At 66.6% G+C, this 20,650-nt stretch overlaps 4 protein-coding genes across 8 annotated transcripts; 2 read left to right on the top strand and 2 right to left on the bottom strand.

Moving 5' to 3' along the window:
• Nucleotides 1-7,178: 7,178 nt before the first annotated feature.
• LOC133225137 (uncharacterized) lies at nucleotides 7,179-10,431 on the top strand. 3 transcript variants are annotated; one of them, XM_061377253.1, is made up of 7 exons: nucleotides 7,179-7,422; nucleotides 7,618-7,701; nucleotides 8,361-8,449; nucleotides 8,854-9,039; nucleotides 9,183-9,320; nucleotides 9,443-9,635; nucleotides 9,959-10,428. In XM_061377253.1, exons 1-7 carry the CDS (start codon nucleotides 7,209-7,211, stop codon nucleotides 10,294-10,296), a joined length of 1,242 nt encoding a protein of 413 aa, XP_061233237.1. In that variant the 5' UTR covers nucleotides 7,179-7,208; the 3' UTR covers nucleotides 10,297-10,428. The 3 variants fall into 3 exon arrangements, with proteins under 3 accessions (XP_061233237.1, XP_061233239.1, XP_061233238.1); XM_061377255.1 differs by lacking the exon at nucleotides 8,854-9,039 and having other exon boundaries at nucleotides 9,959-10,431; XM_061377254.1 differs by lacking the exon at nucleotides 7,618-7,701 and having other exon boundaries at nucleotides 9,959-10,430.
• Nucleotides 10,432-10,848: 417 nt separating this feature from the next.
• On the bottom strand, nucleotides 10,849-13,548 carry AFMID (arylformamidase). 3 transcript variants are annotated; one of them, XM_061377256.1, is made up of 11 exons: nucleotides 13,447-13,548; nucleotides 13,254-13,344; nucleotides 13,055-13,159; nucleotides 12,929-12,977; nucleotides 12,687-12,772; nucleotides 12,541-12,613; nucleotides 12,120-12,217; nucleotides 11,794-11,872; nucleotides 11,573-11,708; nucleotides 11,325-11,429; nucleotides 10,849-11,148 (listed from the first exon to the last, which is right to left on the bottom strand). In XM_061377256.1, the coding sequence occupies exons 1-11, from the start codon at nucleotides 13,474-13,476 to the stop codon at nucleotides 11,119-11,121; spliced, it is 882 nt and encodes a 293-aa protein (XP_061233240.1). In that variant the 5' UTR covers nucleotides 13,477-13,548; the 3' UTR covers nucleotides 10,849-11,118. The 3 variants fall into 3 exon arrangements, with proteins under 3 accessions (XP_061233240.1, XP_061233243.1, XP_061233242.1); XM_061377259.1 differs by lacking the exons at nucleotides 12,120-12,217; nucleotides 12,541-12,613; XM_061377258.1 differs by lacking the exons at nucleotides 12,541-12,613; nucleotides 12,687-12,772.
• A 402-nt stretch (nucleotides 13,549-13,950) lies between these two features.
• TK1 (thymidine kinase 1) lies at nucleotides 13,951-16,282 on the top strand. Its single transcript, XM_061376986.1, has 7 exons — nucleotides 13,951-14,045; nucleotides 14,194-14,225; nucleotides 14,312-14,425; nucleotides 14,506-14,599; nucleotides 14,880-14,969; nucleotides 15,053-15,172; nucleotides 15,693-16,282. Exons 1-7 carry the CDS (start codon nucleotides 13,980-13,982, stop codon nucleotides 15,852-15,854), a joined length of 678 nt encoding a protein of 225 aa, XP_061232970.1. The 5' UTR covers nucleotides 13,951-13,979; the 3' UTR covers nucleotides 15,855-16,282.
• Nucleotides 16,283-17,385: 1,103 nt separating this feature from the next.
• On the bottom strand, nucleotides 17,386-19,698 carry SYNGR2 (synaptogyrin 2). The gene is made up of 4 exons (XM_061377260.1): nucleotides 19,533-19,698; nucleotides 18,967-19,204; nucleotides 18,536-18,675; nucleotides 17,386-18,431 (listed from the first exon to the last, which is right to left on the bottom strand). Exons 1-4 carry the CDS (start codon nucleotides 19,638-19,640, stop codon nucleotides 18,234-18,236), a joined length of 684 nt encoding a protein of 227 aa, XP_061233244.1. The 5' UTR covers nucleotides 19,641-19,698; the 3' UTR covers nucleotides 17,386-18,233.
• Between the last annotated feature and the right edge of the window lie 952 nt (nucleotides 19,699-20,650).

Genomic DNA, 20,650 nt, shown 5'->3' with positions numbered 1-20,650 from the left:
ATCCCAGGACAAGCCCATGTCCCCAGCATGGCGCAGGTGCCCCCTCCCACAGAGCTGTGCATGTCCCATACGGCTGCCCCATAAGTGGGTCCCACCGGTGCCCCCTGCACTCAGCACCGCGTGGCTGCTGCCGCTGATGGGCTGTCCCTGCAGTGCTCAGCTGCAGTTCGGAGCCCCCCAGATGTGGTTCAGCGCCCCCGCTGCAGTTCAGAGCCCCCCACTGTGGTTCAGAGCCCCCCACTGTGCTCACACCCACAGGCAGGTGCCGACAGGTGAAGTAGAACGTCCCAGATGCAGTGCCCACATCATCTGAGCAGTAGCATCTGCCCAGGCACATCCCACCCCCATAGCGCTGGAGACACCCCAGTGTGACCAGAGCAGACACAGGACACTGCCAGGGCAGAGGCAAGTTGCATCCTGGTGCCATCCTGCGTGAGGTCACTGCAGGGGGCTATTGCTGAATGGGGGGACAGCCTCCACATGGGCTGCTGCAGCCTGGGGCCAGGCTGTGGCTGGTGAGGAGGGAGCCAGGGCTTTCCCGTCAGGCAGGGGCAGTGGGGCCATGCCAGGGCCGGGCTTTTCCTCGGTTTCCACAGGCTGCAGAAACTCTCAGAGCGAGAGCAGAGGTTTCTTGATAAGGGGGAAGTGCGCCCGGAGCACAAACAGACGTCACCTTTGGGGCTGGTGGCTCTTCCCAGGCAGCCCCGCTACTCTCCCGCAGCTCTGCGGTAACGCGGCTGCCCCTGTCCCAAGCCCAGCCCAGGACCCAACACAGCCCCTGCACTGGGGGAACAGGCTGTGCCGCTTCCAGCCCATGGGGGAGAGGAGCAAACAGCCCAGCTGCCCGCGGCCCTGCACTGGCAAGGGAGCACAGTGCGGTGGGAAACCGGAGATAACGGGTCCTGCTTCCCAGCAGCTGCTTTCCTGGACACAGGGCTGACCCGACGGCAGCAGCACCTAGGAGAGCCCATTTGCAAGAGCCCTCGATGGGGGTCTCCTCTGTGCCCCACTCCAGTTGTCCCAGTGAGGCTCCCAGCCATGCACAGCACGGCACAGCCAGTGTCCAAGGGACAGCCGCTCCGGGCCAGCCCAGCACGATGTGGGTGCCGTGGGCAGCCCCGGTACAGCAGGCCCGTGTGCTGGCCCTGCCACCGCGTTGCTTCCCGGTAGCCACCAGCCGCAGCTGCAGCAATGCTTCCCGGATCACTGGTGCATTTGCCTGTGCTGCTTTGCATGACCGAGGCTGCTTCAGGGCTGGGGACGCAGTGTGTGTGACACGGGCAAGGCAGGCAGGGGGCAAAGCCGCCCGCTGAGTACCCAACGGGCTCCCTGGGGCTGGGGGGTGTGGGGAGGGATCAGCACAGGACACATGGGGGAGCTGCTTTATTTTGCTTTACACTTTCTGCCATTCCTGGAAGCAGCCAAGGCCGCCCTGACCTTCCTGCTGGGAACTGCGCAGCCCTCGGCCGCATCCCTCTGCACTCACAGGATGCTCTGTGCCCGGGGCTGCCTCCAGCTCCCCTGGGAGCTGCTCCCAGCCCAGAGGGGCTCCCACGGCCCCAAGGGCTGTGGTTACTGGGCCCAGCCCGCCCCGAGCACTGGGCCGCAGAGCACCTGCAGCCCCGCAGGCTGGGACGCTGCTCATCCCCCCCGCTGCGGTCCCACACACAGATGCTGAGCAGCTCCATGGCCACCCTGAGCTGCCTGTGGGCTGTGGTCCTGCGCACCGGGGCCCGGCAGCTCCATCCCTGCAAGCCCCACGCATTAGCACCAGGTTGATTTATAGGAATCCAATGTTTGGGGCTGCCGGTGCCTCCTGCCAAACCTCATTAACGCTGGCCTGGGAGCAAGGCAAACAGCTCGTGCAGCAACAAGGAAATCCTTGTTTAAGCATTTCTGGCCTTGCAGGGCCCTTTGCCTCATGCCCAGGGGAGGAGGAGGAGGAGGAGAAGAAGAAGGAGGAGAAGAGGAAGCACAGGCCACAGCCTCCAAGCTGGCACCATCTCGGCAGCCCCGAGGAAGGAGACACAAGGGGATGTAGCAGGGTCTGCACAAGGCAGGAGCCCCCAGCATGGGCTGTGAGCTGGGAGGGAGCAGAAGCCACAAGGACACGGTGGGGGGCAGAAGGCTCCCATGCCGCAGCACTAGGATCTGTCCTTGCGTGTCCTCATCAGCACTAGTGACTGATGGGGACACAGGTCCACTGGGGTGCTTGCAGTGGGTGACTGAGGGCAGGCTCAGCACTGCTGCCCTTCAAAGCTGACAGCTTTGAGAAGACAAAGGGCTTCGTGGCTCACTCCTGCCTCTCTGCATGGTGCCAGTGCCTCTGTGCTGTGCCATGGCCTGGGGGAGAGCTCTGCCAGAGCTGCCTGGGGCTGTCCAGGATTCACCAGTCCAGAGCAGCCTGGAAGGAGCTCCTTGCATGGGGCAGGAGCAGGATCCTGCCCTTCAGTGCCTCCGCTCTCACCCACAGCGGGGTCCCTGAGCAAAGCACTTGCCACGGGTGCAGGGAGCTCCGGGTACACCGTGCTGCTGGGAGGCAATGGGAGCCAGCGCCTTCCCCATGGTGGTTACGGGGCAGCAGCAGGGCCGGCCCATGGATCTGTCACTGCCAAGCTCCGGAGCAGCCTCAGTGACCTTCATCTGCCTGCCCCACGTGTGGCTCAGGATCTATTTCATCATCTGGAGAAAAGCATTTGCTGCCAATAACAGGGCTAATTAATTCTCCTCAAAGACCTCTCAATTATTCATCTCGGGCCACAGAGAAAACAATTACAGCACTTACCTCAGCCCTGACTCGGCCAGTGCTGCAGCCGCTGTAGGGCTGGGGCTGGCAGCAGGCAGGGCATGGCCGGGGATGCCCACACGGCTCTCAGTGCCCAGTGCCTGCCTCTGCCCCCCTGGCAGCAGCATCCCAGAGGAGCACGGCCCCAGCCAGCCTGGGGGCTCCAGGAGCCGCTCCCAGCCCCAGGGCTCAGGACCGAGGGGGGTACTTGTCACAGGGCACATCCCGTGGGTCCAACCCCGATCTGCCACGTGCAGCAAGAACACGGCAGCCACTTGCTCCCTCCTCACCACCCGCCTGCAGTGGTCCCTTCTCCCCCTCCTCAGCCCAGGGACATACAGCTTGGAGCCATGTCCAGGCCCAGCCGTGGGTGTCCACCCAAGGAGGGGCTCAGGCTGCATGGCCCCAGCTCTGCCCAGCCTCATGCACCATTTGGGACAGTCCCCCTTGGAAAGAGGCCTTTTCCCAGTCAGTTCTCTGGCTCTTTGGACCTCGGGATACTCTTTCTGCCCATGGCAGGGTTGAGTCCTATTCCCTCCACATGAGATGCACCTTGAGAAGGAAAACGAGCTGCACCCCTGGCACTGCGAGCTCAGGGGTCCCCTCCAGTCGGGTGACACTTGGGCAGTCTGCAGGTGCCACGTCCTGCCGGACCAGGGCTCCTTTATGTGCCCAGCTCCCCGAGCATTGCGGGTCTGGGAGCTCCAGCTTTGCCCCCCGGCACCCCGGGGGGGGCATCGCTGAACCGGGGCAGCGCGGCCGGAGCCCCAAGCGCGGCTCCGCGGGGCGCCGGGTCCCGGGGGCTCGGAGGCACCGGGCGGGACAGCGCGGGGGGCGTGAGGCGGCTGCGGGGCCGGGCCGGGAAGGGTTAAAGGCGGCCCGCGCCCCCCCGTCGGCCGAGGGGCGGTCCTGTCGGGAAGCCGGGATTTCTGCGGTGGTTTTACTGGAAAAGTTGATGCCGGCGGAGGGAGGGGTCACCCGAGCGGCCCCGGCAGGTTGGGGACGGGAGAACCGGCCGGCCCCGCACCGCCCGCGGCACCGGGACCGGCAGCACCCAGCGGGCTCCAGGACCGGGGCCGGGACCGGCCGTTCCGCCGGCCCGCGCGGGGCTCGCTGTCCGCACGGTGGGACCTGGTGCTCGGCTCCCGGAGCCCCTGGACCCTCCCAGAGCTGCCCCTGCCCGCGGCCCCACCACTGAGGCCAGGCCAGTCCCGGGACCCGGGCACCCACATCCACCCACAGCAGCTCTGGCCACCGTGTCCCACACCAGTGCCCGGCAGGGAGCAGACGGCCCTGGACCGCAGTGGGGTCAGCCACAGCCGAACCTCGCATGGCACCGGCCACCTTCACCAGCCCTGACCCTGGCAGTGCCACTCCACCAGGCCTGGCAGGTGCATCCCAATGAGCCCATCGAGGGGTTTGTTCTGGGCTCAGGCCTGTTGGGTGTCGTGTGTGAGCAGCCGCCAGCATAGGGGTGCCCAACACAGGAACTTCAGCGCTGCACCAGGACATGGGTGCTGGTGGAGAGGGCAGTACCAGTCCCTCAGTGCCGCCTCCAGCATAGCCTGGCACTGGCCACAGCATGGCACGGCACAGGGGAGGCCTGGCTGTGCCGCCAGCAGCCTGAGCCAAGAGCCCAGCACGTCCCAGCACTTCCAGGCATCGCTCCACAGTTCCCGACAGTAGGAAATCACTTGGCTTCACGGCTCCTTCCCCTCCAGGGATGATTGATGGTGGCTCCCCCCTGCCCAGCTGGGAGCAGGCCCTACAGGGTGGCCAGCCCCAGTGCACGAGGGTGAGCTATGGTGCCCGCCACGCAGGCAGTGCAGGCAGGGCCACCACAGGGCCGAGGAAGCCTGGCAGAAAACTGTCCCCAAGCTCATGGCGAGCGCTTCAGGGTCCTGCCGGGTGTGTGGCCAGCGCGAGGCACTCAGCACAAGACACCCAGGTCACCGCCTGCACCAAGGGCAGTCCTGTGCCCACAGCCCCTACCCGCAGCCCCCCGGCTCTGCTGAGATGCTGGGAGCCAAGCGCCAGCGCTGCTCCCGGGGCAGCCACGTGTGCTCGGGCAGCAGGGCCTGAGCCTCATCCCAGTGATGCCCGAGGCTGCACAGCCACGCTGGTGCTGGACACCGTGCCCCGTCCTGCAGCCCCTCCTGAGGCACTGCAGAGGGGACGCTGCACCCGGGGCCGGGACGTGTCGCGGGTAGGGCCTGGCAGCGGCTGCTCTGGGGCTGCCGGTGGGGCCGGGGCAGGGGGAGCCCGGCCGGCTCCGGGAATCGTCCCTGCGGCTGCCAGCTCTGTGGCAGGGAGGGAGGTGGGGGGGAAACCCGATCCTCGCCCTCCTCGGCTGGGCCTGGGCTGCGCTCCCCGGCCCGGCCTCGGCTCCTGCTCTTAGCCCCGGGGAGGCTCCGCGGGAGCCTGAGCTCGGCCCCGTTCCCGCGGTGGCGCCGGCAGGTGACGGCCACAGCGCGGCCCCGGCCGAGCCCCCGGTGCTGCCCTCGCGCTGCCCGCAAGCCTTGGCTTGGCCAACCCCGGCCGTGGTCCCCAGCGCCGCCCCAGCACAGCCCTGCCGGGGCCTCGCTGGGTCCGCAGTGGGGGCACCCCGAGGCACGCCCCAGCCTGGAGCCCCCGGGAAAGGAGCGGGGCTGCAGGACGTGGGGCTCTGCGGAGGAGGCCGTGCGGCACCCGGGCCCTGCAGAGGATGCAGCTGCTCTCCAGCAGGGAGCCCCTGCCTGGGCTGGAAAGGGGGAGCTGCACAGGCAGAGCCACCCCTCGCAGGTCTCCAGCACCAGCACCTGAGGGGCTCAGGTGAGAGGAATGGCCAAGATGGGAGCTCCCCACACCCATGGGGCACCCCAGGGCCACCCCTGCTGGGAGCAGCAGGAGAGGATGAGTGGGTGAGCAGATGGGGAGGCCTAGGGATGCTCCACCTCCCGACAGTGGCTCCGGAGCCTGCCCCACTCCAGGGCAGCTGCCCCACATAGAGCGGGGTCCCAGGCTCAGGGCCCCAGGGCTGCACTTCCCTCCGCAGGCTGTCACCTGCAGCGTGCCTGGCCGGGCTGCCCAGGGCTTACTGGAAGAGGAAGCTGCTGGGAAGGCAGCGCGTGTGGCGGGGCAGCTTTGGGGAGGCTCGGCTGGGCTCGGCAGCCGGCACAGCTCAGTTGTCCGTGCTTCCAGGTCCAGGGCCAGTAACGGGAAGCGTCTGCTCTCAGTGACGGTAAATGAGATCGGGGAGATTAGAGGCCTTTTTGCCTAATCATGAGCAGCTTGAAGTTGGAGGACAAGTTCCTGGAACAAAGAGGAAATGGAGGCAGTAAATAAAGAAAAACTGCTAACATGTGGCCCTGCGTGTGAAAAACGTCTCTGTGAAGGACTGACTGTTTATGGCTCACTCATCGCAGGGTCTGACAGCAGGGCTGCAGCAGGCAGTGGTGATGAGGCCCTGGGCACAGGGGCGCAGGCAGGGTGCAGGAAGGGTGTAGGGGTACAGGCAGGATGCAGGCAGGACACAGGGGTGCAGGCAGGGTGACAGGCACACAGGCAGGCAGCCAGGGCAGTGGTGGGGGGCTCTCGGATGGGGGGGAGAGTCTGGGGTGCCCTAGGCCATGTGTTTGGCACATGGTGAAGGGAGGAAGAGGCAGAGGCGTAGCAGGGGCTGTGGCATAGGCCCTCCCAGCAGAGCCCCATGGTCATGGGTCAGGTCTGCCCCATGGAGCCTCACCAGCCTCCAGCTGGTCCAGCCCAATGGGTCAAGAGGAGGGGGGAGTCTCGCCGCTGTGCTGGGCACATGCCCCCCTGTTCAGGGATCTGTGCCAGGCGCCGGTGGCCCCCCCGATGCAGGCAGAGTGCCGAGAGCTGCGGAGCTGCTGGACACACTGCCCGCACTGCACAGGATGTCAGCTGCTTCCAGGGCAGACGCAGCCAGGAGCCGGAGCCAATTCCCAGCCGCAAGGTCACCCTGCACTGTCCCTGCCGGCCGTGTGGCAGCAGCCATTGCTGCCCAGCACATGGTGCCACGGGCCTGCAGGAGGACGTGTGGTTCCTCGGGGAGCCAAGGCCAAGGGGGCACAGGTCCCGTCGGCAGGACACCCGGGATGGGTGATCCTGGCAAACAGGGGCCCTCGGGCGAGCCGGGGGCTGCGGCAGCACCCACCCGTGTCCAGCACCCCCGACCGTGTCCCAGGGCTGCGGTGGGCACTGGGCAGAGGCCGGGCAGGAGAGGATGGAAGGATGGGGAGTCCGCAGGGGCCGCGCTGCGGAGCAGCCCCGGGATGTGCCCGGTCCCTGGTGCCCGGTGCCCTGTGCCCCTGCGGGCCGCGCAACCCACGCCGCGGATCCCGATCCCGGGCCCGGCCCCGCCCGCAACGGGTCCCGGCCCCTCCCTCCGCCCGGGAGCCCTTGCGGTGGGGCGGTCCCGGCGATGCTGGCGGCGCGGGGCGCTCTGCGGAGGGGGCGCTTGCCCGTGGCGGGGGCTGGGATCTGGGCGGTGCAGCCGCGGGGTCCCCCCCGCCTCCCGCCGCACGTTGTGGACCTGCGGAGCGACACCGTGACCCAGCCCTGCGCGGCGATGCGCAGCGCCATGGCCCGCGCCGCCGTGGGCGACGACGACTACGGGGAGGACCCGACGGTTAACGGTGGGCGCCCGGGACGAGCCCCCCCGGTGGGGTCCCTGCCTGCAGCCCCCAAAGTCAAGGGCAGCGGGGATGGGGATCCCCAGGGGGCTTCTCCGAGGCCGGGGGCAGCAGCCTGGGCCTGTGGGGTTCCCTATCGCCCCCCTAGGGCCAGCAGACCCCCCCCCCCCAGGATCCCGGTGCTTCTCCCTCCTGCAGAGCTGCAGCGCCTGGCCGCGGGGACCCTGGGGATGGAGGAGGCTTTGTTTCTGCCCACGGCCACAATGGCGAACCTCATTGCCGGTGAGTGCCGGGGCTGTGCCTAGCCCCTGCCTGGCCCCGGGCAGCCAGGTCACAAACCCAGGGGCAGATTTGTGCCCCCAGCCCATGGAGGGTGCAGAAGGCGAGAACAGCCCTGCTGCTCCCCAAGGTCCAAGGAGAGCCCTGCTTCTGCTAGGGAAGTCACTCGGGCAGCCCCAGGACAGAGCTGTGGGCAGCAGGTCCTCCCTGACCTAGGTGCATCTCCTCACTCCTTTCCCAGCTCCCTCCACCTCACATCTGTAGCCCCACATCCCTGTTTGGACCCTGGAGCTGCTCCTGCTGAGCAAACCCCCCCGCCTTGGGTCTGCTCGTACCAGTCCCATGCGTGGCCTCTGCCCTGCTATGTTAACCTTTACCCACTTCGCTTCCTGGCCTTCTTGTGACCGGGGTCCACCATGCGCTGCCTGGGAGCGTGGGACCCGCTCCAGCCCTGGCCTCCTGCGTGCACCAGGATGCGGGAACCGTGCCCCTCCCAGTACATCCCCACCTCCACCGCCTGTCCAACACTCCCAGCACTGGGGGACAGAGCAGGCGGCCGGTGCCCCAGGAGGCTGCGGTGCTGGGACCTTCCCGCTGTGCTGCACCATCAACCTTCGGGTGCCAGCGGGGTGCTGCCCGCTCACGGCCGCTCCCCCTCGCAGTGATGTGCCACTGCCAGCGCCGGGGAGCTCAGGTGATTCTGGGCCGGGACTCCCATCTGCACGTCTACGAGCACGGCGGGGTCGCGCAGGTGGGTGCCTCGGACGGGGCGGGCCCAGCGGCTCCGGCAGCGCGGGCAGGGCAGGCGAGAGGGCGGCTTGATGCTGCCCTCCGCTGGCTGCCGGCGCCGCGCTCGGCGGAGGAGCCCTCGCTGGGCTGCGCGGCGACATCACCGGCATCACCCGGGCCGCGGGTGGGACTGGGCTGGGAGCCGCTGGTGGGACTGGGCTGGGAGCCGCGGGTGAGACTGGGCTGGGAGCCGCGGGCGGGACTGGGCTGGGAGCCGCGGGCGGGACTGGGCTGGGAGCCGCGGGCGGGACTGGGCTGGGAGCCGCGGGCGGGACTGGGCTGGGAGCCGCTGGTGGGACTGGGCTGGGAGCCGCGGGCACCGTCCCCGTCCCCGGTCAGCTCTGCTCTGCCTTGCCCCGGGCGCAGGTCGCTGGTGTCCACTCCCAGGCGCTGCCGGATTTGCCCGATGGCACCTTCGACCTGGAGCTGCTGGAGCTGACGATCCGTGAGGCCCACAGCAGCCGGTACCACCCGCGCCCCGAGCTTGTGTGCCTGGAGAACACGCACAGCTCGGCTGGGGGCCGAGTGCTGCCCCTTGCCTACCTCCAGCAGGTATGAGCCTGCAGCCAGAGCTGGCCGCTGGTGCTGGCAGGGGGCACCACAGGGACACCAGGGCTGTGCCAAGGAGCTCAGAGCGTGGCTCATGTTGGCACCCGCTGCCCCAAAGGTCCCTCCAGCTCAGTGCCTGCCCCCAGGTCCGTGGGCTTGCTGACCGCTACGGGCTGCAGGTGCACATGGACGGAGCGCGGCTGATGAATGCGGCAGTGGCACTGAACGTGGAGCCAGCTCAGATCACCAAGCACTGCGACTCCGTGACTCTCTGCTTCTCCAAGGTGCTCACTGGGACCTTGCCCATGTTCAGGAGCACTGGGCCGAGCACCCGGCTTGCAGGCTGGGGTGTTCCTGGGCACATCCCAGCAGGGGCAGCCCCAGTCACCCCTTGGTGTCTCGGCAGGGCCTGGGTGCCCCGGCCGGTGCGGTGCTGGCTGGGCGCAAGGACTTTGTGGCTGAGGCCTGGCGCATGCGGAAGCTGCTGGGCGGCGGGATGCGGCAGGCGGGAGTGCTGGCGGCTGCGGCTCTTGTTGGCCTTGAGCACATGGGGGTGAGGCTGCGCAGGGACCATGACAATGCCTGGCGGTTTGCTGAAGGTATCTTGGGGCCCTCTGCACGGCGGGAGGTGCAGGCACACGCAGCCTAAAGCTGCTCTCTGTTTCCCCATGCTGCTGCACTGCTGGGTTGGCATGGGCTCGCCACCCATTCCAGCACACCCAGTACTGCTGCAGGACGGCAGCACAGCACCTTCCGTGAGCTGGATCTGCAGCCAGGCCAGGATGATGCTGCGGTCCTGCGCCAAGACAATGCTGTGCCAGTGCCACACAGAGGGGAGGGCAAAGGGCCCCTCCTTCAGCCAGACTCCCCTCCCGGTTATCCAGCCACTGGGCTTGGTGCCTGCCACCCCTACCTCCCACAGGCATTCAGGAGCTGAACTCGCCCCTCTGCTCTGTCAACCTCACGGCGGTGGAGACCAACATTGTGATGGTGAACATCAGCGGGGGCTGCCCATCTCCTGCGGAGCTCTGCGAGCACCTGCGGGCTGTGAGCGAGAAGGAGCTGGCCAAGACTGGCCACGCTGTCAGCGTCCTGCTCTTCCCCTGGTCGGCACGCACTGTGCGCGCTGTCTGGCACCGCGGCGTCTCGGCCCACGACACCGAGCTCGCAAGGAAGAAGCTGGAGTTTGTGGCCAGGAGGTGCCAGGAGGAGCTGACCCTGGGGCTGCACCCAACCCCTCCGAGCGTGAGGGGAGCCTGAGCATCCCCCCAGCCCTGTCCTGGCAGCTGAGGTGCTGGGACCAGCCACAGCATCTGCAGCACAGCATTCACCCGCGTGCAGCCCCCCGAGCCAGCGTGAGCCCAGCCCAGGGGACACCCCAGCCTGCCTGGCACTGGGAGCCCACAGCACACCCAGCCACTTGGGCCCCTCAGAGGCAGGGTCACTGCCTTGTGGGTCACCCAGCAAACACATCCTCAGGGCATCCTTTAGATCCTGCAGCAGCTCAGCTACTGTAACCTGGGTCCCATAGGCACCCAAAGCTGGAGCCAGACACCACCCACACCAAAGGCACATGCTGTGCCTGGCTCACACGCACTGCATGGGTGTGAGGATGCTGCAGTGGAGAGGCAGACCCCGAGGGATGGTCAGGGCATGAAATAAACATGTTCTGGCAGCGCTGGGGCTGCGCAGGGTGTTTCCTCCCAGGTGTGCAGCTCTCCTGCCTGTGCAGCAGGGACATCACCGCAGCCCGGAGATACCTGCTGGCTTAGCACAGCCCCAGCTCCCCAGGAAGCAGTTCCACCCAGGCAACAGCTATTCCTGGTTTATTTTGTGTTGGCAGGAAGCAGTTTAAAGGGAACAAACATCATCACCCCTTTGTCCAGACATAGCCCACCAGATCTGCCAGCTCCATGCACTTCATACGGGCAGAAACACCCCAGCAAAGGAATGCTATCCCTGGTGGTAACTGGTGCTCCCCTGCTCCAGCCCCTGCCTGGCTGCAGGCATCAGCCACAGGGAGGAGGGCAGCAGGGCTGGGTGTGCACAGGGCTGTTTCCCATCTCTGCTCCCGCCATGCCATCAGGCTCTCAAAATCATGTTGAGAATCACCTGAGATGAGGAGTGGAGCCCTGTGAGCAGTGCCTGGCCCCACTCCTCTGCTCCTGAAGCCCGGAGGCTGCAGCCCCACACCCGTATGCAGGGAGCACTCCCCTCAGCACAGCCCCCTGGGCTGCGCAATCTCGGCTGTGCTGGGAGTGAAGGGAGGGCGGGGGCTCTTCCCCTACCTGAGTGAGGACGTAGCTGTCCTCAGCCAGCTTCTCAACGATGTCAAAGTGATCCACGCCGGCGAGATCCAGCATGGAGACGGACCAGCCGGCTGCCCGCAGGGCCTGCCCAGAGAGAGGCACTGCTGGGAGGGGCTCCTCGGGAACCACGGAGGATGCTCAAGGACGAGCATCCCCCCCCCGAGCCGCTGTCATCCTCCACAGCAGCAGGACTGAGCCCGGCGGGTCCGGCTCCTGCCGCTGCTCACCAGGACGTACTCCCGCGACTGCCGGCGGAACTCGGGGGAATCGTGCTGGGCCACGGCCACCAGCACCTTGCAGGCGGCAGCCGCAGGTGCTGCCGGGGCGATGTGCAGCAGGGGGCTGTTCCGCTGGGCCACCTCCCTGAGGAGACACCGCGGTGGCAGTGGCCGCAGCCTCGTGTACCGGGCCACGCGCCCCGGCAGGCAGAGGCCACAGCCCCGCTCACCAGCTCATGTGAAGCGCATCGTTCACGTAGGTGTGCAGGATGGGCTCAAGGTCGTAGACGCCGCTCACCAGCACCGCTCCTGGGCCAGAGGGGGGTGAAGGGTCCTGAGACCACTTTTCTTGTGCCCGTGTCACATCCCAGACCTCAGAGAGTGGCTGGTGGGCACAGGGGCCAAGTCCCACAATCCCAGCATGTCCTGGCTGACATCAGCTTGGGCAACTTGTCTCCTGCAGTTCTACAGCCCCATATAAGCAACAGAGACACCTCGTCCTGGGTGTAGACACCAGCTCCCTTTGAGCCCCTGTGCCTGGACATGCTACTGCTACCTTTGATATCTGGCACCACACCGTATTCCGTCCAGTCCGTGGACAACACCATGGCTGCCAAGTGAGCCCCCGCTGAGTGTCCACACAGGTAAATGCCTCTGCAGAGGGGGAGCCATGGGCCAGTGCGGGGAGCAATAGTGCCTGGGGACACTGCTCTCTCCACAACGGCACAATCCAAACACAGCCCAAACACATTTCTCAGTCCATAGCTGACGCCTCACACAGTGACAAGGGAGCACAGCCACTGATGCTGCCCAGTGCTCAGACTGAGCTATCAAAGCCCCATCACAGCTCAGGGGTTGGCTGCCACCCCCTGCACCAAACCCCATGCAGGGACCCCCACGTGCACAGTTTGTCTTGATGACCGGATGGCAGCCGTGCTGGTGGGACAGGGGGGCCCCGGGGATGGCCTGTGGCCCACCTGATCCTATTGTAGTGCTCCACCAGGAAGGCGATGCTGCGCCGCACCTGCATGACCATGGCGTCCATGTGTCCTGGGCAGAGCTGAGCGTCAGGAGGGCACGGGGCTAGCAGGGGCACCCACAGGCTCTCCCGGCCAGCACCTACCTTTGGGAGCGATGTCATAGCCCACAGCCACCAGCCCCACGCCCTGTGACACCAGCGAGGGGGCTGCAAACCCTGACTCATCTTTACTGCGGGGAAACAGAAGGTGGCCAGGCTGTGGGCACTGGGGTCTCTGGGTCCAGGCCCAGCATACCGAGAACAAGCCCATGTCATGAGAAGGGAAGCAGTAACAGAGGACTGGAGACCCGTTCCCAAGGGATTCCCTCGCCGACAGCCCGCCTCACCTCAGGCACTGCCAGTATCCACCGTGGATATAGACCAGGACAGGGAAGGCTGCGCAGCACAGCCCGGGGTGAGCAGGGGTCACAGCCCCTGCCCGCCACCGCTGCCACCGCCTGCCCGTCACCTACTTCCAGACGGGTCTGTGGGGAGGTAGATGTCCAGCTTCTCGCCGTCCCCGTCGCCGTAAGGGACGTGCAGAGAGGTCTTAGCGCCAGCCCGGGCCCGCTGGGTTCCTGTGGGAGAAGGGACACGGCGCCTGGGTCAGCCCCGCTCCTGCTCCCGGTCCCGGCCCCGCCGGTCCCCCGGGCCGGGCCGCCCGCTCCTCACCTGCCACCGTCGCCGCGAGGTGGGCCTGGATCACTTCGTCGGGGCCCAAGCGGGGAGACCAGCGGCTGGGGGAGTACTGCTGCTCCAGCTCCTGCGGGGCACGGCGGCTGCGGCGCGACGGGGACCGGGCGAGGGGCCCCGACCCCGACCCGTCACCTGGCGGGAGCAGCGCAATGCCACCCCCCGGACCCACCTCCGCGGCCATGTCCCACCACCCGCCCATGCTGCGGCCGGGACCGGCTCCGGCTCCGGCTCCGGCTCCGGCTCCGATTCCGATCCCGATCCCGATACCGGTCCCGATTCCGATCGCGATCGCGACCCCGACCCCGCGCCCAGGTCCGCTCGGGGGCGGGGCGGGGCCGCCCAGCTCCTATTGGCACCCCGGGAGGTGGGGCCGGGGCACGTGGCGGGGGCGGAGCCCCGGGCTGAGCCGCTCCGCTCCCATTGGCAGCCCGGGGGGTGTGGCCGGGGATGCCTGGCGGGCTGGCAGAGCGATGACGTAGCCGCAGGACTCCTCGCGGTGCACGCCGGGAAGGCGCGGGAGCTCAGAGGGGAAAAAAGAATTTTCGCGCCTGTGCCGCCATTGGCCAGACGGGCGGCGCGAGACACTTCCGATTGGCTGGCGCGGCGGCGCCGAGGCGTGGGGCCTCTCTGATTGGCCATGGGGCGGGTCGGTGGAGCGGTGCGCGGGGGTCAGTCCGTCAGTCGGCGAGTGCCGGTGGAGCCATGAGCTGTCTCACGGTGCCCGGAGTCCACCCCGGCTCTCCCGGCCGCCCCCGCGGGCAGATACAGGTACCGGCGGCGGGCACCGGGACTGGGAGGGGGTCTGTGCTGTGGCCGGGTCGCGGGGGGTCCCGGGGCAGCGCCAGGCGGGGCGCGGGAGCTGCCTGTGGGGATCCGTCCCGCTTATTCCAGCCGCTGACATCCGGTTCTGCCGCAGGTGATCTTCGGACCCATGTTCTCCGGGAAGAGGTAGGCCCGGGGCGGGCGGGAGCAGGGGGGGCCCGTGTGGAGCTCACGGACGGCTCCAGTCCCGCTGACCGCCGCCTCTCCCGCAGCACGGAGCTCATGCGGCGGGTGCGGCGGTTCCAGCTTGCTCAGTACCGGTGCCTGCTGGTGAAATACGCCAAGGACACGCGCTACGGGTCCTCCGGTGTCTCCACGCACGACAAGTGAGTCCCTGCGGCAGGCGCACCCCCCGCTGCGGGCCCAGCAGCTCGGCTGCGGGCCTCACCTGCGCTCCCTTCCCAAGGAACACCATGGAGGCCGTGCCAGCCTGTCTCCTCAAGGACGTGTACCAGGAGGCGCTGAACTCCGCAGTCATCGGCATCGATGAGGGCCAGTTTGTAAGTGCCAGGGCAGGTCCTGGGAAGCTCTGCAGGATGGGAGCTCCCCCGTGCAGCCCAGGGTCTAAATCCTCGGGGGGGATCGGAGGAGGAATACCCTGGGGCTATTTGATCCCCCTGTGCTTGTACAGTCAAGCCCTGTCTCTCCTGCAGGCCGAGGACAGGGGGGCTGGAGCCCACTTTATGGGTAGGCAGCATGCCTCCATTTTATTTTGTGCCCTGTGCTGCTGGATCCCGAGCAGAGTACTTCCTCCTTACGCTGTTTCGGTATCCTCTCTAGTTCCCAGACATCGTGGAGTTCTGTGAGATGATGGCCAACACCGGGAAAACCATCATAGTTGCTGCTCTTGATGGCACTTTCCAGAGAAAGGTAAAGCATTTGTTTGAGTACAGCGGCTGCTTTGACCCCCTCATAGAACCATCCAACAGAACCATCCTGCTGTCTTGGCACAGGCCTTTGGGAGCATCCTGAACCTGGTGCCGCTGGCAGAGAGCGTGGTGAAGCTGAACGCTGTGTGCATGGAGTGCTACCGAGAGGCCTCCTACACAAAGAGGTTGGGAGCAGAGAGGGAGGTGAGTTCTAAGGAGCCAGGCTGAGAGAGCTGGGCTGGTTTAGCCTGGAGAAGGGAAGGCTCCTTGAGGGGAGACCTTAGAGCAGCTCCAGTGCCTAAAGGGGCTGCAGGAAACCTGGAGAGGGGCTTGGGACAAGGGCCTGTAGGGACAGGCCAAGGGGAATGGCTTGAACCTGCCCGAGGGGAGACTGAGCTGAGCTCTTAGGCAGAAGCTCTTCCCTGTGAGGGTGCTGAGGCGCTGGCACAGGGTGCCCAGAGAAGCTGTGGCTGCCCCATCCCTGGCAGTGCTCAAGGGCAGGTTGGACACAGGGGCTTGGAGCAAGCTGCTCCAGTGGAAGGGGTCCCTGCCCGTGGCAGAGGAGTGGAGCTGGATGACATTTAAGGTGCAACCCAAAGCAGTCTGGGATTCCCTTGGAAGAGGAAGCCCTGCAGTAGCTTCACCTTGCCAGTCCTGCTGGTCTGGAGGGATCTTCTCAGGGGAGCTGACCTCTGCAGAGTCACTCCCCCCGTTTTCCTGCCAGGTTGAGGTGATTGGAGGAGCAGACAAGTACCACTCCGTCTGCAGAGCCTGCTACTTCCGCCATCAGCCCCCTCAGCCTGGGCTGGAGAACAAGGAGAACGTGCCCCTGATGCTGAAGCAGCTCAATGCGGCTGCCTCCTGCCGCAAGATCTTTGCTTCCTGACTGCCGGGCTCCCGTGTGCAGGAGGCCAAGCAGAATGCAGCTGAAGGCTGCAGCTCCGAGTGCTCCAGCTTCCTCTGCTTCCGCAGAACTGAACTGCCCAGTGCCCCCGGCCAAGCCCCCGCCTCTCCCCTGCTGCAGGCACGGGGAGGAAGAGGATCAGCTGCACCTGACACAGCAGCGGAAGCCTGGCTCACAGGGAGTTCCTGTCTCAGAACATGGAAAGGGATGGGTGTAGCTCCTGATGCTGCCACCAAACCAGCCTTGGAACCCTGTCACAGCGGTCGGGCTGCAGGTTCCCACTGCTCCCGCCGCTCTCCTGGGCTGGGCACAGGCTCAGCCTGGCTCTGCTGGCTGGTTCCCTCACCTGGGAACGCAACTTGTTTGTCTCTGGTGCCCTGTTGCTAAATCCCAGGGTTCTTAAGACACAATGTAACTCAAGTGTTTTTAACCCACTTCCCTTTCCTATGCAGTCCAAGGGGATAACCCATCCCTCAGCCTGGCTTTCAGTGCTCCCTTTGAATGACTGCATGCGGCTCACCCCTTTGCTGTTACACTCTTGATCGAACTGTCCTGTAACTCTTTGCTGAAACAGACGAGGGGGAAAGGCAGGGTGACGGACAGCGTGACAGCAGCTCTTACTTGTGTTAGTCTAGCAGTAGTCTCTATTTAAGGCAGGCTCCTTTCAGAAGGGGGTTTTGCTCAGGGCCAAGCTCAGTGCTGCCCCTTCAGTGCTCAGCTACCTGTGAAGGGGTTGGAGGCTCAGGACTTAACCTGTCAAGGGTTGGGCTGCTGTTCCTTCAAAGACCCAGAGACTTTGAGAAGGGTCTCTGCTTTTGGTGAGTGGTTCTCAGCTTAGTCACGTACATTGCTGCCTTCTGAGCTCTCTAAAACATCTCAAGGCTAATTCCTCTGCCGCAGGTTGGCTGAAGGATCCTCTTCTCCCTTTGTTTGACCTTTGGCTTTCTGGAAGGTTTGGGTTTCCTTCCTTATTCCTCCCAAAAGCACTTTTACCTTTAAGCCAGTGCCCACAAGCTCCAAGCAGCAGCTCCTGGTTCTGGCCAGTTCACATCTCCCTGTGCAATGCAGTGCTTTGTGCCTACACCCCCAGCCAGGCGGAGGGACCTCCCCCGGAGGTTGCACCACCACCTGGTAAGCGTGTCCCCCTCTGCATTACTCAGGTGGTGACAGTTCCAGCACACACCAGTGTGCGAGGGCCAAGCCTGGGCTTTCCCCTTTAATAAACAACTGGATGAATTAAGCTTAATAAATAACTTAATGAGTCTCTGCATGTGTTTTATACCCATCTGCTCTGAGCAGGCTCCCCTGCAGGGACCAGCATGGGCTGACAGCTTACAGCAGCTGCCTGTGCTGGAGCCCAAACCTACCCAACAGGCTAAAAATAGAGCCAGCATGAGTGTGCTGTTTGCAGTGCAGGAGTTGGCTGAGGCTGCTCTGCTGCTCCCTGGCCCTTGGGGTGAGGAGGAAGAGGAGGAATCCTGCTTTGCTTCCCCAGAGAAGAGAGGTGTGGGGGGGCGAGGTGAAAAAGTTTATTCCATTACCTACAGTGACAAAGAACTATCTGAAGGCCAGCCCCAGCAGCACCAGCTCACACCACACTGCTGCTGGGTGCAGCAGCACACACAACCTGAGATCGGCAGCCTGCACCAGCGCCTTGGCATGGGCCGGGAGCTGAGTGGGGTGTGGGATGCAGAGGCAAGGGCAGGGGCTGCAGCAGCAGGAATTACACACGGGGCCGCTGTCAGAGAGCAGGGTCAGCCCTGGGCCCACTGGGAGATCTCGGCACTCACTGCTCCCACAGATCCCAGACAGCATCACCCAGCACTGGCAGCTCTGGTGCAGGCTGCAGGAAGGCACAGCACAGTTTAGAGGTGAGATAAGACAGGGCTTTGGCATGAAGCTCACCCAGCAGCAGCTGAGGGGAAGGCACAGGAGAGGCAGGAGCTGGATGGCCCAGCTATGGCAGCAAAAGCTGGCACTTGAGGGGTCAGCCAGCAGGGCTGGAAAGGCACCAGAACACGGCAGCAGTCATGGGCATGGCCAGGGCAGAGCTGGGGGTGCAAACCACACGCTCACCCCACAGCGGCTTCCCCAAAGGCAGGAGCTTGGCCTCACAGGGCCAGCCCCACACACTCACCCTCCCCACAGCCACGGGCCTGCACTCAGCAGTTGTGCATTGCACACCGGGTCCCACCACCGGGGGATCAACTCCTGCACCCCACACCATGGCCAGTGGCCTTCACACAAAGCAGCAGCCACTTTCCCACCCACCGTCCCCCTTCACGTGGCAGGTCCCTCCCCTGCATCCCACAGCAGAGCATTGCACCGGTGCAGCCATCCCTGCTGGGCCCTGGCCATGGCTCAGTACACTGGTGGCGGCTGGTACCCCTCAGGGCCTTCTGCTGTATGGGTGAAAGGTGGCTGCTGGTAGCTGTCATGGCTGATGTTGGGGTAGCTGGAGTAGGGAGCTGAAACCTCCGGGCTGGGGTCAATGTAGCTCTGAGCAAAGTCCTCCACCCCCATTTTGTACCTCTTGTAAGCAAAGGTGATCAGCAGGCCCTGGAGAGACAAGGGGCCGGTGGCATCAGGGCTGTGTGGCCGGGGAGCCCCTGCACCACCCTCCCGAGCACGGCAGCGCCCAGCTCCCCCGCGGCAGCACTCACCCAGGAGAAGATGGAGAAGAAGCTGAAGGTGATGGCAGCACGGGCAGAGTCAGCCCCGATGGGCACATCCTCGGCCCGTGTCCAGGCCCATTGGTTGGTCAAGAAACAAAAGCCAACAAACCACAGGAACGTCCAGAGACCTGAAGGAGGAAGGCAGGAGCCTGAGGGGCCGGGGCTGCATCCTGCTGCTCCCAGGAGGGTGCCCAGCCCTCACCCTGCTCCCACCGGGCTGCACAGGGCCGGTGGCTGGCGCAGGCACCCGGCACAGCCTCCGTGGCTCCTCAAAGCGCCTTGAGCAGTGAGCGCGTGGCCTGTGGGCAGTGGTCCAGGAGGAAGCGCTCCCTTTGCCAGGCGCCGGCAGCCACGTCATGGGACAAGGGCAGCCATTGTGGCAGCGCAGGAGGCACAGCCCTGCCCACACCTGCTCGCACCTGAGAAGCCGAGGTCTGCCAGGACCAGGTACTTGCGGTCGGTGCTGTTGCTGATCTGCGGGAAGTAGACGTCCACCATGAAGAAGAAGACGCAGGCAAGGAAGGCGATGACGCCGATGCCGATGCCGTAGCGACAGGCATCCTCGTTGTGGTTGAAGATGCAGAACAGCTCCGAGGAGCTGGCGGTGTTGGTGTAGCCCTCCCCGACCAGGCACGAGAAGACGATCAAGGCAAAGACCTGCGGAGATGGGAGCGGGCGTCCGGTGGGCAGCACCGGGGCCGAGGAGTCCTGCCAGGGCTGGGGACACCGGCCGGGCCGGGCTCCACCGAGCGCTCACACCGGGGCTGCGCAGGGCCGGGAGGGGGAAAGGGAAGGGGAAGGGGAAGGCCGTGGCGGGCGGGCTCCGGGGCGGGCAGAAGGGAAGGGAACGCAGGGCCGGGGGGGCCCGGAGGGGGCGGGCGAGAGGGAGAGGAGGGGAAGGTCGGGCCGGGTCGGGCGGGCTCCGGGATGCGGCACCGGCCCTCCCGCAGCCCCTCCGGTTCCCGTCCCGCCAGCCCCGGCTCACCGCGCTGGCGATCCTGGCCACGACCTGCGGCTGCTGCACGAAGCGGCCCAGATCGAAGGCGCCGCCGGCCTTGGCCGCCCCGTAAGCGCCGCCGCCACCGCCCTCCATCGCGCCGGAGCCGCCGCCGCGTCCCAGCCGCTTCTGCGCGGCACCGCCCCGGGGCGGGCAGGACCGGGCCGGGCGGTCCCCGCTGCCAACGGGGCGGGACGGGACGGGGCGGGGCGGGCTCAGGCTGCTGGGATCGGGTCCCCTCCAGCCCGGCCGCTGAACGCAGGCGCCAGCCCCGCGCCCACCCCCGGCACCCCCGGGCCTCGCTGGCGCTCGGTCCTGCGCAGCGGGGAGAGCGGCAGCCGCGCACGGGGAGCCCCGGCCCCACGGCAGCTCCACGCGGTCCGCGGCGGGGGAGCGCTCGGCACCTCCCGACGTACTCTGTGCTGCGGGACAGGCCCGGCCCCGCGGCGGGGAGCGGTGAGCGCGAGCGGCGGGGAGCGGGGTGATTCGCGGAGGGATCGCCCCTCACCGGCACCGGCAGCGCGGGGCTGGCCCGGGGTCAGCTGGAGGGGGGCGGCTTCGCTCTGTCGCCGAGACGTCGGTTCCTGGTACCGGAGCGGGCGGGAGCTGTCGGGGGGGATCCGGGGATCGGGCCGGGAGCTTCGCGGGTGCCACCGCCTGCCCGGAGCAGGCTTCGTCCGCCCTGGGAGGGTACCGGGGCGTGGGGGGGTGCAGGGGGAGGAGGGACGGGAGGAAGGAGAAGGCGCTGGGGCTCCGGCAGGCGGGGGCAGCGGGACGGGAGCGGCGGGGCCCCTGCGGAGCCGCTCTCGGGTCCCGGGAAGGCAGTGGCTGGGGGGGGGGCAGGTTCGGCTCTGTCGGGGGGAGGGAGCAGCTCGAGCTCGCAGGGCCAAGTCGAGCCCCGTGGGCCCGGAGCAGGGGCGTCCTCGCCTCCCCGGGACCGCGGGTGCCGGTCGGAAGCGCAGAGCCCCGGAGGCGGGCGGGCTCCCCCGGCGCAGCCCGCGGCTGGTGCGGGCGCCCCGTGCGGCGGGACCTGCCCGGCGGAACCCGCGCCGCCGCCCGCTGCCCTTCCTGCCCCTCTGCAGGTCCCAGGGCCGGGCTGACCCTGT

The sequence above is a fragment of the Neopsephotus bourkii genome, unplaced genomic scaffold (genome assembly GCF_033783945.1).
Source record: "Neopsephotus bourkii isolate Nb327-2 ecotype Australia unplaced genomic scaffold, CSIRO-AGI_Nbou_v1 NB_1749, whole genome shotgun sequence".
In the NCBI taxonomy this organism is placed as follows: Eukaryota; Metazoa; Chordata; class Aves; order Psittaciformes; family Psittacidae; genus Neopsephotus; species Neopsephotus bourkii.
This window is presented reverse-complemented; position numbering and strand designations above follow the sequence as displayed.